Below are 16,541 nucleotides of genomic sequence, written 5' to 3' on the forward strand. Positions count from 1 at the left end.
TGCCTCATTTCCTCTCGTCTTTGTCCTAGATAGTTTTCTTTTGCTAAGAAGTGGCTTCCTCACTCCACTTCCTTAGTAGTTCAGCTATGTCTTTCGCTCCTGTAGACAGAATTTCCCACTAGCACTCTTGCCTCAGCCTGATATTCCCACACTTTATAAATATGCTTGCAGTGGTGCCACAAGCTGTCCCTTCTTATTTATGGATAGAATTGCAAATTTGATCCAGATGGTGGTGTTTTTTAAAGTCTGCTTCTGAAATCTATTTGCAAGATATTATCTGCCTGAGCATATGCCTGATCATCTGTTTTGGGGAGATCTCCTTTCAGGATTCCTGGGTTATTTTTGCTGTATCAAAGTTGTGCTTCATTAAATGCCATGAGTCAGTGGAATGGGATCCTTTTGTTTGCCACAGCAGCAAAAGTAGTCTCTAAAATCTGCTTAAGACTTATGTGCTATTTTGTCAGAATTGTTTCTGAAAGGCTTAGTGCTCTTTGAGCTTAATGAGAAAAAAATACTATTTTATGATCTGTAGTTAATGATCCGAATAACAGTAATTACTAGCTTTATATCAAGAGACATTTGACAGTAGTTCTAGCTATACTAGGGGTTTGAGTTTCTCAGTGTCTGTGCGTTTGATGGTGCTTGTATTCCCTGGCTGGGTCCAAGATACCCACCTGCAGCTTGAGCACAGTCCTTCTTGGTTTCTCTTGGGGACTTAGTCTCATGCAATTTGTATTGCCTCTTTTTCTTTCCTCTCATTCTGTTGTCTCTTTATGTGCCTACATTCCTTTGTTCTTAAAACTGACAAAAATTCTTTGGCATTTAGGGTGCCTCATAATATTTTCTTAAGCATGTAAATTGTTACTAAATGCCATAAGGAGGGCTCTGATGATTTTACTTTTATGAAGTTGTATCCCTGAAAAAAGAGCTCCACAGTTGTACAGCAGAGGTGTGTGATGGAGTATGGTGAAGTCTGTGCTTCAGTCAAATTGAGACCAGCTTGTGGAATCAGTGTATGAGCAGTGAAATACTCATACACTTCATGAGTGTAATTCAAAAGACAAAGAATTAAAATACGTCTGTCCCAACCCCCACTCCCACAGACAGCCTTCTAGTTTTAAAGGCAGATAATTTCTCATTGTTGATAGGCCTCTGCTTGGTATCCTTTGCCATGTAGTTAATTTGTTGGTCCATAATCAACAATTTTAACACACTCAGCTTTTGTTATTCTAGGTAGAAATCATGCTGTCAGATTAGCAAGGAGAAGCATGGGTGGCATTGTCATCTTCTGTGGACTGCCCAAACTATGCCTGTCCAAAGGACACAGTTCTGGTTTGTCCACACATTTAAGTCCATTAGTAGCTGGCTTTGAGGAGACTGAATAACTAGTGACTGTGGGTGGAAAAATGCAATGCAAATGGCTTTTGTCCTGAACTTTCAAATCACCAAGGTTGCAGTGTTAAAAAGTCTTGCAAACCAGAAGTATTTTATCATCACCTTCACAAATTCAGGGCCAATAGAACTTGGCAAAACTTGCTTTTGAGTGTTAGTGCCACACTGCGCACAACATGTAGGACAGTGACCCAAAGACTCTTTGAGGAAACCTGTAGCCACTGTTGACAGCTGCTAAACAGATACATGCTTTGGTGTGTAGGATTGTTGGGGCAATTTCGCTTCTCTGTTTCAGTGGATATAAACTTCAGCAGTGTGTTAGGTGCTTGGTAAAAGAGGCTGGAGCTCTCTGCTGCAGGATAATTGTTCTGTTGCTTTGCTTTGATATTGCAGCTTTTTAACAGTTGTTTCCATAACCTTCCAACCCAGAGCAATGCATGTATCTTTAGACAACTTCTTAGTAAGAGTAGCCTCTGGAAGATGTTGTGACACCAGCAACCACTAGTATTTGTGCACTACTACTTGTCTTACCAAGTCACCATCTCAGCAGTAACAAGGTGTTAAAAAGTCACTTTTTTGACAAGTAAATGACGTGAACTGATGAGCAGTTTTGAAGTTTGTTCCTTGGAGGAATTTGCTGTTGTCCCTGCCCTCTGTGGCACTTCTGGAAATGTGAGGACTCATATGCATGTCACAAGCACTTGCAGTCCAGAGAGGTGAGTGTGTGCTTGCACAAGGAGCAAATGGACAAGCACACTGATCATCCTGCCTGCTGGTGCTATGCTGATGCTCATGCAGCTCTGCAAAGGGACGCCTCTACTGCATCAAGTTGTCTTCAGGTCAGCAGAGTGCCAAGGTGGTTATTTAGGATGTGGACTTGTCTTTCATATGTTGTACTGAGCACTGTACTGCTGAGCAAACTTTGACAAGGTTTGTTTTAAATCACATAGATTCCTGAAATCAGAGAGTGGGATTTAATGCCATGTTGATATTGCCTCAAACAGCCATATTCAAAACGTGAACCACTGTGTTGTGTCACAGAAGAGCACTCACTGTTTCACTAACCCTTGCTGAGAAGGCCTCCTCCCTTCTGCACTGCTTTTTAACTAATTGGAATAAAATGGAACAAAAAGATAGTTTTAATAATTTTTGTTCTTATTAGCAGGGAAGTATTTTCCGCACTTCTGTTTCCCACTAGTTTTAATCTTTGCGTAAAATCATGGTATTGTAGATATCTAGGGAGTGTGGAAAGACACAAGAATGCAGAAAGGGGTGAAATTTTGCTTATCATATGGCAAATTAAATAATTAACTCTGTGGGTTTGTGTCTCAGGTTTCACTGGGCAGTAGTGGTTTTACTATGGCTCTTGGTTTTAGCACCAGATTTCACCCTTTTTGGCATGGTAATTGTCAAAAAACAGGCCAGCATGGACTGTAGGTCCTTTCAAGCTGACACCTGTTGCCTCTTTATTTCCTTTCTTTTTTTTTCTTTATTTTTTGCATACTACAGTGTTAATAAACTACTTTTGCCCAGTGAATGAGAGCAAGTGACATCAGTGCAGTCAGAATTCATGCTGTAATGGGGAACTCAAGTGCATTGTTTATCTGTGTTGCTGCTTCCTCCCAGTTAACTGATGCAGAAGTTATAGCTTCAGTGTACAGATTTTCTCTTCAAACTTGCTGTACAATACAGAGGAACTGCTACCTTTACAGAGGTTTTGTTTTTATCAGAGAGCTGTGCTATCACACAAGCTATCTGCCCATGCGTTCAGCACAGGGGGCAGCGGGGGCTGCTCTGTTCTGCAGACTGGGAATAGCTGCAGAAGCCTAGGAGCCGTTTTAAGGACAGGTGCCAGTGTTTGAGAGCTTTGCCTTCCCTTCCCTGCACACATCAACATCTCTGAGAAGTATCAGTTTGATTTAGAGAGAGACAGAAAAAGTACAGGATGGGAAAGGGAACAGGAAAGAGAAGAATTGCCGGGTTGGAGGGTGAAGGGGAGAAGTGGCCAAGGAAAAGGAAATAAAGACAGACAGAAAGACAGAGAAAGAACTGTTTCCCCATTTATGAGGAAAGGGAGCCTTCAAATCAGGATGACTGAATTCAGCTGTTCAGGCCACTTTATACCCATGAACTTGCAATTAAATGCGGAAGTGGCGAACAAAAGACGAGCTAAAAGAAGATATTGTTGAATAGTCGGCATTGGAGGATGTAGAGGGAAACTCAGAAAATAGACAGAGCCGAAGTCATGAATAAGCACTCAGTTTCTTGGGATTCTGCTGTGGGTGGGAGGAGTGCTGGAGGTGCTGGAGGCCTCTGTCATTCAGACGCACTGCAGTGGCAGAGACCCTTTGTGCTTCTCCCCTGGTTGCTGCTACAAAGAGAGGTTTTATTCAATTTCATGGTGCTGAGTCGACAGGCCTCTTTCTACTAAGCAAAGGGCTTATTCCCCAGGCCAAGCTCTCAGAGAGGCTCTGTGAACCTTGATTGTTGTTTGGCTTGGAAGTATATTGTCTGCTGCTTGAATTTTTTTTGATCTTTTGCCTAGATAACCTCAACTGTTTCCTGTTTTGCTTTGGAAAATTACACATGCCTGATCAGTTTTTCCTGGTTTATTTCATAGTATGGAGACATCCAAAAGAAGTCAGGACTGTTATCTCGTGGGCTGACCAGATGGTTCTGAAGATTTTTGGTGGTGTTTTTTTTTTTTTTTTGGGAGGGGGATGTAAGACAGTAAAAGCTTGCCTACTCTCCTAATGGCAGTTGACACACATTTCTAGCAACCTGTGCTGGTGAGAGGTAATCCCCACTTATTCCTGTGAGTCCATGTGCTTCTTGTTTCTGGTCAGAAGGTAAACTAGTATAATCAAAACATTATCTAGAGCTTTGGGGATTCTTTCATCTGGAAGGTGATGGGTGGGGGTGTGAGGTTCTTGGGAACCAGGAGCCAACAGTGATTTAACAGTTTAGGATAAAGCTGTCACATTTATTCCCTTGCCATATATCTTTTGAGTAATGGAGTGGAAATAGATTTTCTTAATGTTTATGAAGACCTTAGTGGAGCACAAAGGATGCTATGTTGAATTTAATAATATGAGATCTACAAAAATTGATACCTTTGAGAACTGAATGGGTGTTCTTGTGCCATAATCTGCCAAACTCACTAGAGGAGATTTAACTTCAATAAGGAGTCAACAGAAAAGCAACACGTTCTTTAGGATCAAGCCTCATCTCATGAGTCTGTGGCAAGCATCTGAAATGCTCGTGTATTAAAGATGGTTCTGTAAACTAGTTTCTTGGGGGTTTTATTACTCTGAGGACTGAAACAATGTTCAGATTATAGCACATGATTTAAACTGAAGCATGTGTATTATTAGTAGGGACTACAGAGTGTCTTAGTCCACAGAGAGTAAAAGTAGGTCATTCTGAGTCCTTTGTAGCATTTCAACTCCAATACCAGTTTGCCTCAGCACATGAAATCAGGCTGATGGAAGCCTTTGAATGGGGTGGTTATTTTGATAGCCTCTCTGACTGATACTGTCATAACATTCTGCTAGTTTCTTTTATCTTCTTTCCAAAGTTGCATCTTGTTTGATGGTTTTGAAGGTTATTTTGTTTCTTTCACATGTACAGGGTTGGATTTGAGATGCTGACCCACACTGATGCTGCTGCGGAAGGGACAACAAGCAGATTTTTCTGTTAACATTTGGCAGAGCAGAGATACAGAACACTGATGCAAAGCTTGTAGTTCCTTTTGTTGCCACAGTGCTGTGTGGATTAGGCAGTGTTGTAAGGGAGACATTTGGCTGCCTCATGCCAGTTGTCTGCAAATTGTCTCTACAATGCAAATGTGGTTGTTGCATTTATGACTTCTCACAGTCAAGCATGCTAGCACCAGATACCGTGCTGCACTCCCCACTGTCAGACAGATTTGTACAGGCATATAGTGGGACCATCTTCGTGTGGATTTGGGGTTCTGTGCCTAACACACCTTGCTATCCACATAATACACTCCTTCACACTGCAAGGTATGGCCAGACATGACTGTGAAACCCACTGAAAATTTCACCTTTTGCTGATAGCAATATAAGCAACTCCTTTGATCACAAACTATGACATGATTGGAAGTCTGGGAGTGACATGCAGCTTTAAGTATGTTATCACAATTTCTTGGATTGGAGGAACCCCCTAAAAGTTTTATGGAACTTTCCAAGTTTGCAGAAAAACTGGATTAGCAATCATGGAACAGGATCTGTCTTAAATACATGCTATCATTATATGCCTACTGCTTGTGGTCAACACTGTCAGTCCTGGATGGAGTGTGAAGTAAAACATCTCCCCAAACTGATACTGCTTATGTCTCCCAAAGTCTTGTTTGTGGTTAGGGAAAGCTTTGTTGTGAGTTTTACTTGCAGTAGTTCATCTCTCCCATCATTTCCAGTTTTCAGTACTTCTGGCTAATTTGGTAATTTGACCTTTGTGCAAAGATTCCTGTCTAAGGAAAGGAGTGCCTGTTTGTAATTTTTATTTTCTTCATCTCTGCTTAGTTCACAGTTTTTCCCATATGCTAGAACACAATGTTGATTAAATTTATTTTGCATTGTCATCTACATTATTTAATCAAAACCTCTAGGGCTGCGTTTTGCTTTGCTAGCATGAGCGTTCTGTCTCATGAGGCCGTTCGGGCTGCTGCATGAGTGGTCTTTGCTGCCTATCCCAGATTCCTGGAAGGACCATTGCCCCGCGGCAGGCCTGTGTTTGCCTGTTTCTGAAAACACGCAGCTTCCAGTGGCATTTATAGACCTGTCTGTGACCAGCTGGCCAGCCATAACCTGTGATTCCTTACTTGAGCAGACACGGGTGGAAATGGACAGCAGACTCATGGGAGGACAGGATGAACAAGGGGAGAAAGACAAGACTTTAGGTTCAAGTGGGAATTGAAGTCAGGTAGAGGAAATAAACCTTTCTATTCTTAGCAAGATTGATTGTATATTAGCAGCTGAAATTGACATCTGTCAAAGATCTCTTGTGTTACAGTCCTGCACTCACAGCTATAATGATGCACTCTAAAGGAGTTACACATTAGAAAAACTATCTGTCCCTAGCTTCAGATGAAGTCTTGCCTCAGTGTGAACAGATGCCTCTTCCCACTCTTATTCAGGTTTCACTGTAATTTCAAAATAAGGAGACAAAAATTATTTTCTTGGTTTGGATAATATTTCTTTTTTTCTCTGTAATAAGGACTCAATGTAAAAAGGTAGTATCACAGTAACAACTTACACTGTGTGTTAGCAGGACTCTTGAGTAATGTAATACAGATTACAAAGAGATGCAGCAGCTACAGTGCCCTTGGTAGTAGGACCAGCATTTTAAAAATACATGTGTACATAGGGAAGTAAGAAAAGAGGGCAAGGAAAACTGAGTCATATCAGCCAACATCTTGGTAGGGGCTGGGACAAACTCTGAGCTGAGTTGCGTCAAGGGATGTAATGGAGATTGTTGTCTGCTGTAAACTGGTTGACCTGTTTCTTGGATTCAGTGAAGACAGGTGGTGTTGATCCATGATTTTCAAGAAGGAATAATTTCTCTCAAAGGCTGAAGCACAGGCTTAGTATGCAAGGAGAGATCCAGCACTGCAGGTTAGTGTGGCTAAGAATGAGGGGCGGCATTACAGAGGAAATGCTGTCTGTCTGTGCAGCACTGAGTACGGGACACAACTGCCTCCTAGCTCAGTGCATCTGAGAGGGAAGGAGTTACGTGATGGGCTTCGTGTGCAGCTCACGTGCAGTTGAGTGGAGCTCAGTAATTCAGCTTGTGGTGCATGTTATGGCTGCTGTGCTCTTTGTACTTCATGGCTGCTGTGAGTCGTGCATTTTCTCCTGAAGTTTTCATCCTTTTGTATATCTATAACGGACCAGACTCACTGAGGTGGTAGGGCGTGGGAGTAAATTATTCAAATTGAAACACCTTAAACTGCTTCTATCTAGAAAGGAGACCCCCTTCAGTGATTCCTCTGACTAGCAGTTCTTTTATTATGGGTACAAGTTCAGGCTATGATGAGATCGATACATACACCTTTCCCTCTGCCTGAAGACTGCAGAGCTGCTGTGGGTTGACTGGGCAGTCTTGACAGCTCAACTGTAAATGTAGTGAATCTTATGTTCCCCTTTTGATGGATTTAATTTTCTGAAGTGCAAATCCCTCTTTTCTGTTAACACTTGAATCCTATTAAAAAAAAAAAAAAAGCAAATATTTCATTAAGTTTGTCACCAGAATTTTCTCTAAGGATGAAGTAACCAAGGGCAGTAGAGTGGGTTATAAAAGTCAGGAAAAACTATTTATTTACTTTTTAATGTCTGGTATAGGTTTTGGAGTTGCCTGGGTTTAGGTTGGGAAACCTGTGAGCAGAAGGTGTTTTGGGAATTTTGTTTCAGTCCTAAGTGAGCTGTCAGGTATTCTTTGTTCTTGTGGCACATGCATTTTTTAACAGTCTGAATCTTTCTTGACTGAAAGTGTGTGACTTTGAGTGTGTGTTGTTCTGATTGCCTCAGAATGCTTGTGCAAGCTGGGGCACAGCAATGGGCTCACTGAGCTGCCGTTGGCCAGAGCTCTCTTGGCAATCACTGTTCTCATCTGTTGTGGTACATTATTCAGAAGCAGTCGAGTGGAGATAATTTTATAGAAGTTCGCAGGAAGAAAACGAGGGCAACTCTCCAGGAGATGGTTCTGCCTGGTAGTACATTCTCCCTGATGAGACCACTGCAGAGCGGCGCTATGCGGAGATTGCGTTTCCTTCTCACGAGTTACTTGTTGTGGACACCAATCAAAGAGAGCTCAGGAATAATGCAGAGGTGTTTTTGAATCCTCCTATATTCCTTGCATCTTAAAGCCCTTTTGTAGTTGTTCAGTGCAGCATTTAAACCACTATCTGCAAGACAATGACAGATAATAAAAATACTTAGGAAGACCCCAGAGTTTGGAAGTGAAACACTGCTGCTCATAGGATTTAACTATCTAAAGTCTCAAGTAGTAGCCGTGATTACAACCTGCGATCACCAGGATGTTTTGGCACTGATTGTCAGGGCAGCTGTAGGAAATCCGAAGGTGATATGTACGTTATATCCTGGTCTAAAGACATCCCAGATGGGTTGTGTCTCTTTATGTTGTTTTATTTCAGTATTTTTAATGTATTGTCTTTACTAATATGTATGTAATATATGAGGTACCACAGTCTCAACAGCAACTATTTTAGTGGGGGGAAAAAGGATAATTTTTTCTTAGTAGTCTTCCTGAAGAAGCTTTGTCAGCTATTGAATTAAACATTATTTCATCCTTAGTTCTTTCTATGAATGGAATATGGCATCTGAGTTCAGTCAGGGATCAAAAGTTCCTGTCTAACAGCCATGAATACTGGGGGGACTGTTTAGTTAAACAGACTGGCTCTGACCTTTACTGACAGTGCCAGGTGTGCTGCTTTCTCTTGTAGTCACTTGGGCTTCCTATTCAGTCACTTTCTGCATGCAAGACAGTGTGACTGCTAAATATTTACTGTAGTGAAAACATTGGCCTGTGCAAATAGACCTAACCTGGATCATTGTAATTTTATTATGTATTCCCTATTCCCCTATATTTTAAAGTGTTACTGTTTGCAGCTGAATGTTATTTCACTGGGTCTAATGAAGTCTAACAAACTGGATGCTGCCCACACTAATTCTGGGAGCTTTCTTACACTTTCCTTATTCCTTTTTTGTGTGTTCATGTATCTCATTAGAATAATTTCTGCATCAATTGTGTTTCTAAGGGTGAATCAGAAAAGGTGTTTCGAATTCTAAATCGTGTTGTGGCCCACAGGCTGTTTTGTGGATAGCTTTGATTTCCTGGGTGTTGCTGTTTAGCACTTGTTTTGATTGCTGTATGTTGTTAGAGATTACTAAAACATGTTCTTTTCAACCTGGTAGCCAGGAGAGAGACAGACAAAGGCAGGCCTTTCTCATCTGTGATCTTTAGCAGAGAGCTGTGAGTTACTGGAAAAGGAATTTGGTCTTGTGGTTACTGCAACAGAAGAAGAGCCTGGACTCGATGTGTTCTGCCGTTCCTGAAGAGAATTGCTCTGTAGTGTGGAACACTTTTCTGTGCAGAAATTTTTTTTTTTTTACCTATTGGGGCTTCATCAATTCTGGATAAAAGCTAATTTTGGTGCTGCTTTTCTGTATTCCTTCAATTGGATCAGATGGGGTTCCCCAGAAGACTGCAAATAACTCCTTTAGAAGGAGCTAGATGTGGCAGTTTTGAGGCAAAATTTGGCCTAATGTGTGTAACCAAATGGGCTGTGTTACAGTATTGACTTTGAGTATTTCACTGTGCAGAGTAGATGCTTGCCATTGGCAGGAGCAGTGAAACTGCCCTGAGGTATTAGGGGAAAGCAGCAAGAGAGAAAGGTGAACCAGTAAGGATTGGGCTGGCAAAACTCTTGCTTTTTCATACACAGCATTAGGAATAGTGGAAGTGACAGAAAAGAAGTAGGCTGAAGGAGATACACACAGAGCTGTAGATTTGCTCATGGCCTACCTATTTTTGCCTTTTCTTCTGAACTAGCCTTTCTTAGTGTGCAAGCCAAGAAATGTGGCCATCCAAAACACCAGGTTTTTGGTTCACATGCAGCGTAGCCAGTATTTCCTAAGAAGTGATGCATTCTTGCATGCTACTCCTTGGCTTTGGAAGAGAAATCCTATGCTTCCAGACACAGAAAAAAGATAACCTACCTATCCATCAGGTTGAATATGTCTAACTTAGAGCATCAAAAAGTTTTTGCAGGCAGTCCCCTCAGGTGCTGCCCCAGCTACTGGCCAGCTGGGAGGCTTTGTTGTTGCTACAAGAGATTTGGAATTGTTTTCCTTTCCTTCCTGGTTTGTGACTAATTACTGCAGAAATCTCAGTCCTCTCATCCTGAATGGTTAAAAATTATTTCTTGAGAGCTACTTTGTGTCTCTCTGGTTGGGGGAGTCAGTCTTTGTGATTTCCTACAGTTGTATCACAGTTCAAATGAAAAACAGACCTTAAATCCCAGGCCCCACACCTATCAGGTAAGTGTTATGATCCCCCACAGAGCTCTGTGTTTGAAATTACTCACAGGTTGGTGAAACTCTGCATGCAGGGAAGCAGCTGTCTCTGAATTAGTGTCTAGCAGTCTAGATCTCTGTGTCACCTCGGCTGATAGATCCAAATGTCCTTGTAGATACGCATCACTTCATTGGCATTGCAGATTTCCTGCTGAGGCTTCTCCATCACTTCACAGCGGGTGGAGTAGGTTGTGCTGTGTTGGGAGCTGCCCATCACAGCTCCCAGCCTGGCCTCCTTTGGGGTTGCCCCACAGGTGTCACAGTGCCTTGGCTGAGGCCATGGCTGGGTGTGGCTGGCACTCTGCAGACAGAAGGAGTCCCTGTTCCAGAAGGAGTAGGGAGATTGAAGTGAGGCAAATGATGCTACAAAATATCCCTGAAGGTTTGCTGTACTTGGATAGTGCCAATGAAATCATCTGATGACTGGTACAAAGCCGCTTATGTTGGCTACCAGAACATGGCAGTCATTGACAAAAGATGACACTTTTCAGGTATGATGTCCACCAGTTTTATGTGAAAATCTCAGAATTACTTTGGAATTAATTTTTAGAATTAATTTTTTATTCCTGACTAAATGAAGGGAAGTCGTATTTTTTAAAGGATGAATTCAGGATATGCAGTTCTGTTGATGATAGCAACTGTGTAAATGTTTTTCATGAGATGTTAGAAAAGGGGAGGATTTACCTGCAGAATTTACTCTGAGCAGCATCTCCTTTGTACCATCAGACAATTGCATGTGGAGTTCTCACTATTTATTTCTAAGCAACGTCTGGTCCATTTTTTTGGGTGGTGTATTCCACTATCACCTTTGAAGAGATAGAAACGTTTCTACTCCCAAGGCTGAAGGCAGCGAGTGTCGCTGGTGCAGCTGTTCAGGAGACAGCAGATCATGTAACCCAGCTCAGTGACAGCAAAGTCCTGCAGAGTGTTCCGTATTAGAAAGGAAAACCACTCGAGATCTGTCCAAGAAGCGTTACCTGAGCTTGAGTCATTTGATGTCCACCAGGTATCACTGATGTCACTGAAAAAATGTGTACTTGGAATATTGGAAAATTAGATACGTTTCTGAAGCTGATTGGAGCAACTGAAATTTTCTATTTTGGAAACTGCTGGCATAAACCCTTTTTCCTCTGTTAATATTTGTTTCTCTGTTAGTACAGTTTTGAGTATCAAAGAATTACATTTACAGCTCATCATTAAAACTGACTTTCAATATTTTTGTTATCGTGGAAACAAGGTTTACATCTTGAAAATACTCTTCATTTCTGAAGTGCATAATGAATACTTACATATATTGAGCAATCTTATTGTCAAGTGAAGGCCCTTTCAGAGTAAAAAACTATGTAATGGAAAAGTTTGTACTAGTTTCACACTTATTAAAAATGTATCTTCTTGTGAAACAAGTGTCCTGAAAATGTTTTTAATTATGAAAACATTCTATAGCATTTACTGAGAGATGAGAGACTATATGTGCTTTCATGCAGATCCTCTGCAAAACATTGTGTCCTCCTATCCTTGTTAACTTCATTATGCAGTCCCCATCTCCTCCCCAGAGACTTCTCCATTGTCAAGGGCAGCTGCATTTGCTTATTACAAGAACCTTGGTCATTAGTCAGATCAAAACAAACCAAAGCTCTTAATCCCATATTATAACTATAAATCAATCCAAATTTCTTTTTAAGTGCAGTTACAATATTTAGCTTTGGATGCATTTACCCTAAGGGCTGCTGAGTATATATATTTACTTGGTTTTCCCCAAAAATTTTCTTCTCTAGTAGGCAGAAGAATAAGTAGGATTTTGTGCCTAAGTCAGGTCTTATTTATTTTCAAGATGAACGGATAAAACTGAGAATCCTGCATCTGTGGAAATCTGTTTCTCTCTGAGCTGCTCTCAGACCTATTCCTGTGCATTGCTGAGAGGCTGTCTGAGTATCTTACATGCAGAGGTGGTTGAAATTCATATCGATCCTTTTATATGATAACTTCAGATATTTCAGAAAAATTAGGGACTAATTGGCTACCTCCAGTTATGAGAGGAGTGGATTCTAACATGAAGGATTAACCAGCATTCCTTTTGCTCATTGTGGAAATGGATTATGAGTCAAGGCTGTCCAGGAATTACAGCTCTTAAGGCTTTTGCGATGTGATTTGGTATCTGTTTAGTCCATAATGTTTTTTTTTTTAAATCATAGTATTTATGTTTTGCAGAGTCAGTTACTGCTACAGATAACTGATACACAGAACTAATGTGCTGTGTAGTAACTAGGGCAGAAGAGTGTGGGAAGCAAGCCCTGGGCAGGGTCCAGGACAGTGCCCTTCTGTGCTGAGGGGAAAGCCTGAAGCTTCTCCCTGCTGTAGGGCCACTCTTGGGTCAAAGGGGCTTTGCATCTTGCCCACTGGAAGGAAGTAGCTGACAGTGTCACCCCTCCTCCCCTGTTGGTACAATATCCTGACAGTGCAATGAAATTTTTTGTGTACAGGCAAATCTAAAACCTCCAGGGAAGGACACCCCTCTCGAAACTGGATTCAACTTTCCAGGCTTGTTTCCAAGATTCAGTTGCTGAGTGCTTTGGGAAGAACATGGAGCTGACATTTTTCTGGGAGATATTAATGGAAAGGAGGGAATGAGAGGTAGATGGTTTCCTTAGGAACACAAAGACTTTAATCATTCCTGTTCTGCATTCTTGTATTGTTTGCCTGTAACATTTTATCTTGATTTCAATATTCTTTTGCATTCACTGTGCTGCAATAAGTAAGAGATTTGTGAGCATTTGACTAATGCTCTGTCGTCTGACCTACATTACCGTTAAAAATCCCTGGACTGTTTTGCATGTCTTGATTTGATTATCACAATGGTTCTTAACTCTTGATTTTTCTAGAGACAGCTGTGCTGATCAGTTGCTCATCTTATTTATAACAAAATTTAAATAGCATGCACACTTCTTCTTTTAAGTGCTCCAGCACTGGTTATTTTGCTTGCATTTGATAGTCAGATTTCCTGTGGCTTCTTTTGTGGATACTGAAGTTATAAGAGCATTTTTGTTGGTAAGACTTCAGAATTGGAGCAAAATACAAGCTGTCAAGGAAGGTCTGCTGTGTGCAGAAATACTGCTAGGAATATTGTTTGTGATGCGAGACTTAGCCTCAGTGACTGTTTTGTTGTACTTAGTGCAATGTAGACTTGATGTTTCTGCATCAGTGACAGCTTATATTGCCGTGTGACATTTTGGTAACTGAGCCTATTTTTCTTTGTGAGGGAGGCTTTCAGCTTCTCGTATTTCGTCTTAGTGGGTGATACTGAAGAGAGCATCTTTAGTTAATACGACAATCTGGGAGGCTCTTGGGTGTCCTGGAGTTAGCCTGATCATGCCGTCGTGGCTCTAGCTTGCAGAAGGGAGGGTTGCTGAACTATCAGGCACACTGATGAAACCTTGCCTTTTGTACATTCCAGTTCTAGACAGATGTCCAGAGCTGATCAGGCATGTCTGAAATGTTAGGGTTTTTTTGTTAGTTAAATGCCCCAAGTCCTGAGAATGCTGGAGATTAATGAATGAGAGTTTAATGAACTTAATGAATCCTCAGACTTTAGAAATGAAACATCCTTTTTTCACCATCTGAGTATGTGATCCTTAATGAATAACAGAGGAGCCTTGGAGTGTCATTTGTAAGGGGTGCTACCTGAGAGCAAGGGCTGGGATCCTTGCGTTGCTATGTAACATCAGTGTCACACTCTGAGCAGTAAAATCACATATCCTATTGAAAATGCCCTTCCAGATTTCAACCCACAAAGAGAAATTTAGTGGGGCCTTTTAGAATTGGAGCTTCTAGACAGCCATTAGAGTCAGCATAGGCAAATAGCCGTGAAACCTTGAGCAGAAGCTTGACTCAAAGGAACTCTTGTGTTGGGAGGAAAGGGTTAAAACCAGAAGATTTGGCAAGGAGGAAATAGTTTTGCTAAAAGTGACCTTACAGCTGAGAATGCTAAGTATCAGTGTGGGGAAACTCCATTTATTATGCCTAGTGTTGTTCATCATCTGCCTGCTTTGAGAAGAGAATTCCTGTGCAGAGATAACACACTCTCAGGGACATGCTTGAGCCTCCTGCTGGGAGAGACAGATCATAAAAACACAGCCTTGTGATAAACTCTGCATGTGCGAAGTCCTTTATAGTGGGGTGGGCAGGGCATCCCTCCCCCTGCCACTGTCCGCTGGGATGAGCTGAGCAGAGTGGAGTCTGTCTCCTTGTGTCTCTGCCCTGGGATGAGCTGAGCCTAACAGCATTGTTAGCAATGTAATGAAATAAATCTACTCCTTGCATTTTCGGCAGTTTGTGGTTTGCTGGTCACCTTGGTTACCTGTATGTACTTTCTTGGACACTTGGGAGAGGGAAAGTGTAGTGTGGGCTAGAGGAGCTGAAGATGTATACGTTTGTGTACTTTTGAATATAAAAAATTAAGCCTTGTAAAAGGCACAGATCATTTCTATAAAATCAAAATCCTTTTTAACCAGCTGTAAGTTGCATTGGGGGTCTGACATGCAAGTTGTGTCCCACAGGGTCTTACTGACATACTAAATGTCTTTCTGAGAAAGAGGTAGGTGGTGAGTGCTTAGCATGAAATTTGGAGATCCAAATGCAAAGGCACCAAGACTAAGAGGAACAGATCCTAAACCTAAGTTCATGTCTTGGAGTAATGTGAACCAAAAGACACAGATCAGTCAAGCACATCTGTTGTCTTTAGAGAGACCTCCATGAGCTGGCACCATGCAGCCAGGGCGGGTTGTGCTCCTTGTCCTTGTGAGGCCTGAGAAAAACCTGTCCCATTAGGAGAAAAAACACCTTCTGATATACAAGCATTTACTTTGCTTTTGCCACTAAACTAGAACAAAACATCCTATAACACATGATATAGACCTAAAAGCAAGGATGTTATAACTGGGTTTATCAAAGAGTGAAAAAAGAAGCAATGGAGTGCAGAAATCTTGGCAAGGTATGCCAGAATGTTCCTGGGCAGTGCTTGTGTTGTTATGGTCATTTATTTTGTCAGAGACAGTATTTAATTCTGTTAGGTCAAAATTAATCAGTTATTTCAGATACAGAATTTAGGCATATTCTAAATTTTAAGCAAGGAACCTCTGCAGTCACTCCCCCGAGCTGCAGGCTCATTAGCACTCCAGTGCTGTCTTATGCCAGGGCACCATGTGAAAACTTGTAAGGAAAATTTTGCCCTCTGTTCACACACCTCACTTCTTCACAGGTCTGCCTGTCTCCTTCCCCCATATTCTCTATTGTTCCTTCTGCTGTTTCTGAAAAAAGCTAAAGGAAAGAAGTTTGTATTCTGGGAAGGAAGTTGTCACTTGTGCTGGACCTCCTTTTACCCAACACTTTTGGATAATTGTGAAATGTGTATGTAGATATCATGAAACTATTCTAATGGGAACAGTGGGCTTCAGTATCTACAGCATGGCTTTGTTCATGACCAGTTGTACTAGGATTTCTTTTTGTTTCCCAATTTCTGATCAAAGTTTCTTTCATAGTTACCTGAAAAGACTTAGTTTTTGCCTATATTAATATGACTAGTGTTCTGTTTGTTTTACAGACGTGTTTGAATATTCTGGTGTTTTGCAGAGTTTGCTTGAACCATGCCGTCTCTCCCTTACAAATTAGTGGTGATTTATTAAGCTTTTGTAGGAAAGATAACAAATCCAAAGAGCACTCAAAGCAGATTTTCCTGAAAAAACCCTGTGGTTATTTTGTTTCTTCAGAGTTCAGACATGAAAAATTAAATACTTCTAAAATAAAAAACGTCAACATCATCTATGATGGAAGAAAGGCATTTCCTAGAAATTACTTTATTTGGGTAATAAAGCCTAATATTACTTGTTATAATAATAATGTTATATTTAATTAAAAACAGTGGATTTTGAAGGGAATGCTAGGATAATGGGATGGTTTTGTAAGTAATTACCACCATAATTAATCACCTAGATTCTGAACAGTCATTGCTATTAGCTTCCTGCCTCCTCCTTCCAGCAG

At 41.1% G+C, this 16,541-nt stretch overlaps 1 protein-coding gene across 5 annotated transcripts in view; it reads left to right on the forward strand.

The window, feature by feature from the left end:
• Positions 1-16,541, forward strand: part of PREX1 (phosphatidylinositol-3,4,5-trisphosphate dependent Rac exchange factor 1) — a 116,467-nt gene that overhangs the window by 18,706 nt on the left and 81,220 nt on the right. The window contains exon 1 of one of the 5 annotated variants that reach the window (XM_064391885.1): positions 10,854-10,999. The exons of the other annotated variants lie outside the window; for them this stretch is intronic. Coding sequence (XP_064247955.1) covers positions 10,928-10,999 — 72 coding nt within the window. The 5' untranslated portion in view covers positions 10,854-10,927. Of the gene's footprint in view, positions 1-10,853; positions 11,000-16,541 lie in introns of those variants that run through there. 5 annotated transcript variants of the gene reach the window in all.

The sequence above is a fragment of the Passer domesticus genome, chromosome 16, assembly GCF_036417665.1.
Source record: "Passer domesticus isolate bPasDom1 chromosome 16, bPasDom1.hap1, whole genome shotgun sequence".
Lineage (NCBI taxonomy): Eukaryota > Metazoa > Chordata > Aves > Passeriformes > Passeridae > Passer > Passer domesticus.